Source organism: Leptopilina heterotoma, unplaced genomic scaffold (genome assembly GCF_015476425.1).
Source record: "Leptopilina heterotoma isolate Lh14 unplaced genomic scaffold, ASM1547642v1 Lhet_77, whole genome shotgun sequence".
NCBI lineage: Eukaryota > Metazoa > Arthropoda > Insecta > Hymenoptera > Figitidae > Leptopilina > Leptopilina heterotoma.
Genome location: NW_025111177.1, coordinates 753,471 through 754,448, shown reverse-complemented (window position 1 = coordinate 754,448; position 978 = coordinate 753,471). Strand labels below are relative to the sequence as shown.

General features: G+C 26.5%; 1 protein-coding gene across 1 annotated transcript; it reads right to left on the bottom strand.

Moving 5' to 3' along the window:
* Nucleotides 1-702: 702 nt before the first annotated feature.
* On the bottom strand, nucleotides 703-978 carry LOC122510907 (the record flags this gene model as incomplete). Its single annotated transcript, XM_043625861.1, is given in 1 exon segment — nucleotides 703-978. A coding segment is annotated over 1 exon segment (172 nt), but the record flags the coding sequence as incomplete, so codon positions are not given.

The following is a 978-nucleotide window of genomic DNA, read 5'->3' as shown; positions in this document are numbered from 1 at the left end:
AATAATCGATAATAGGAGTGCAAGATATTGAAAGATTGAAGATTAGATTAGAAACTTTTTTTCCACTTCTGCCTTTTTTCTGCACTTTACTTCCTAACTATATTTTACAATAATTGCTATTATTAGGCGGTATTTTTTTTCTTTCTTGAACAAGTACCAAGAACAAGTATTTCTAAGAATTGCTAACAAAAAAAATGTCTAGCAAAAAAAAATTGCTAAAAAAAAATTGCTAATAGACAAAATTTCTAAGAAAAAAAATTGCTAACAAATAAATTGATAGCAAAAAAAATGTATAGCAAAAGAATTTCTATCAAGAAAAAAATTGCTAACAAAAAAAAATGTCTAGCAAAAAGAAATTGCTAACAAAAATATTGATAGCAAAAAGAAATTGTTGACAGACAACATTTAAAAAAAAAAATTGCTAATAAAAAAATTGATAGCAAAAAAAATATATAGCAAAAGAATTTCTAGCCAAAATAATTGTTAATAGAAAAAATTTCTAACCACCAAAAATTGTTGACAAAAAATATTTCTAGAATTTTTCCTTAGCAATTTTTCTTGTTTGGAATTTTATTCGATAGCAATTTTTTTCGGTAGAAATATTTTCTACTGAGGAAAAAAATTTCTAACAAAAATATTTCTAGCAAAAAAAAAGTTTAGCAAAAAACATGTCTAGCAAAAAAAATTTTTAATATTAACTCACAAAGAATCCACCGCAAAAATTTTCATTGTCGTTGTAATTAATTGGTGTTTTGTATCCCCTCCTCCACATACTGGACCTATTGATAGGGTCCATTAATCTTCCGTGAGCAGAAATTTTTTGCAGATGAAAAACTAAAACTACTGAGAGAATGAGAAACTTTGAATGTTTCATGTTGATTAGCGATGATTTGCTTTCTGGAAGACGGTCAAATATTATAATAGTGGTAACGCCTGTTTGATGTTGACTCAACTTGCTTCCTCGTAAAAACTTATTCC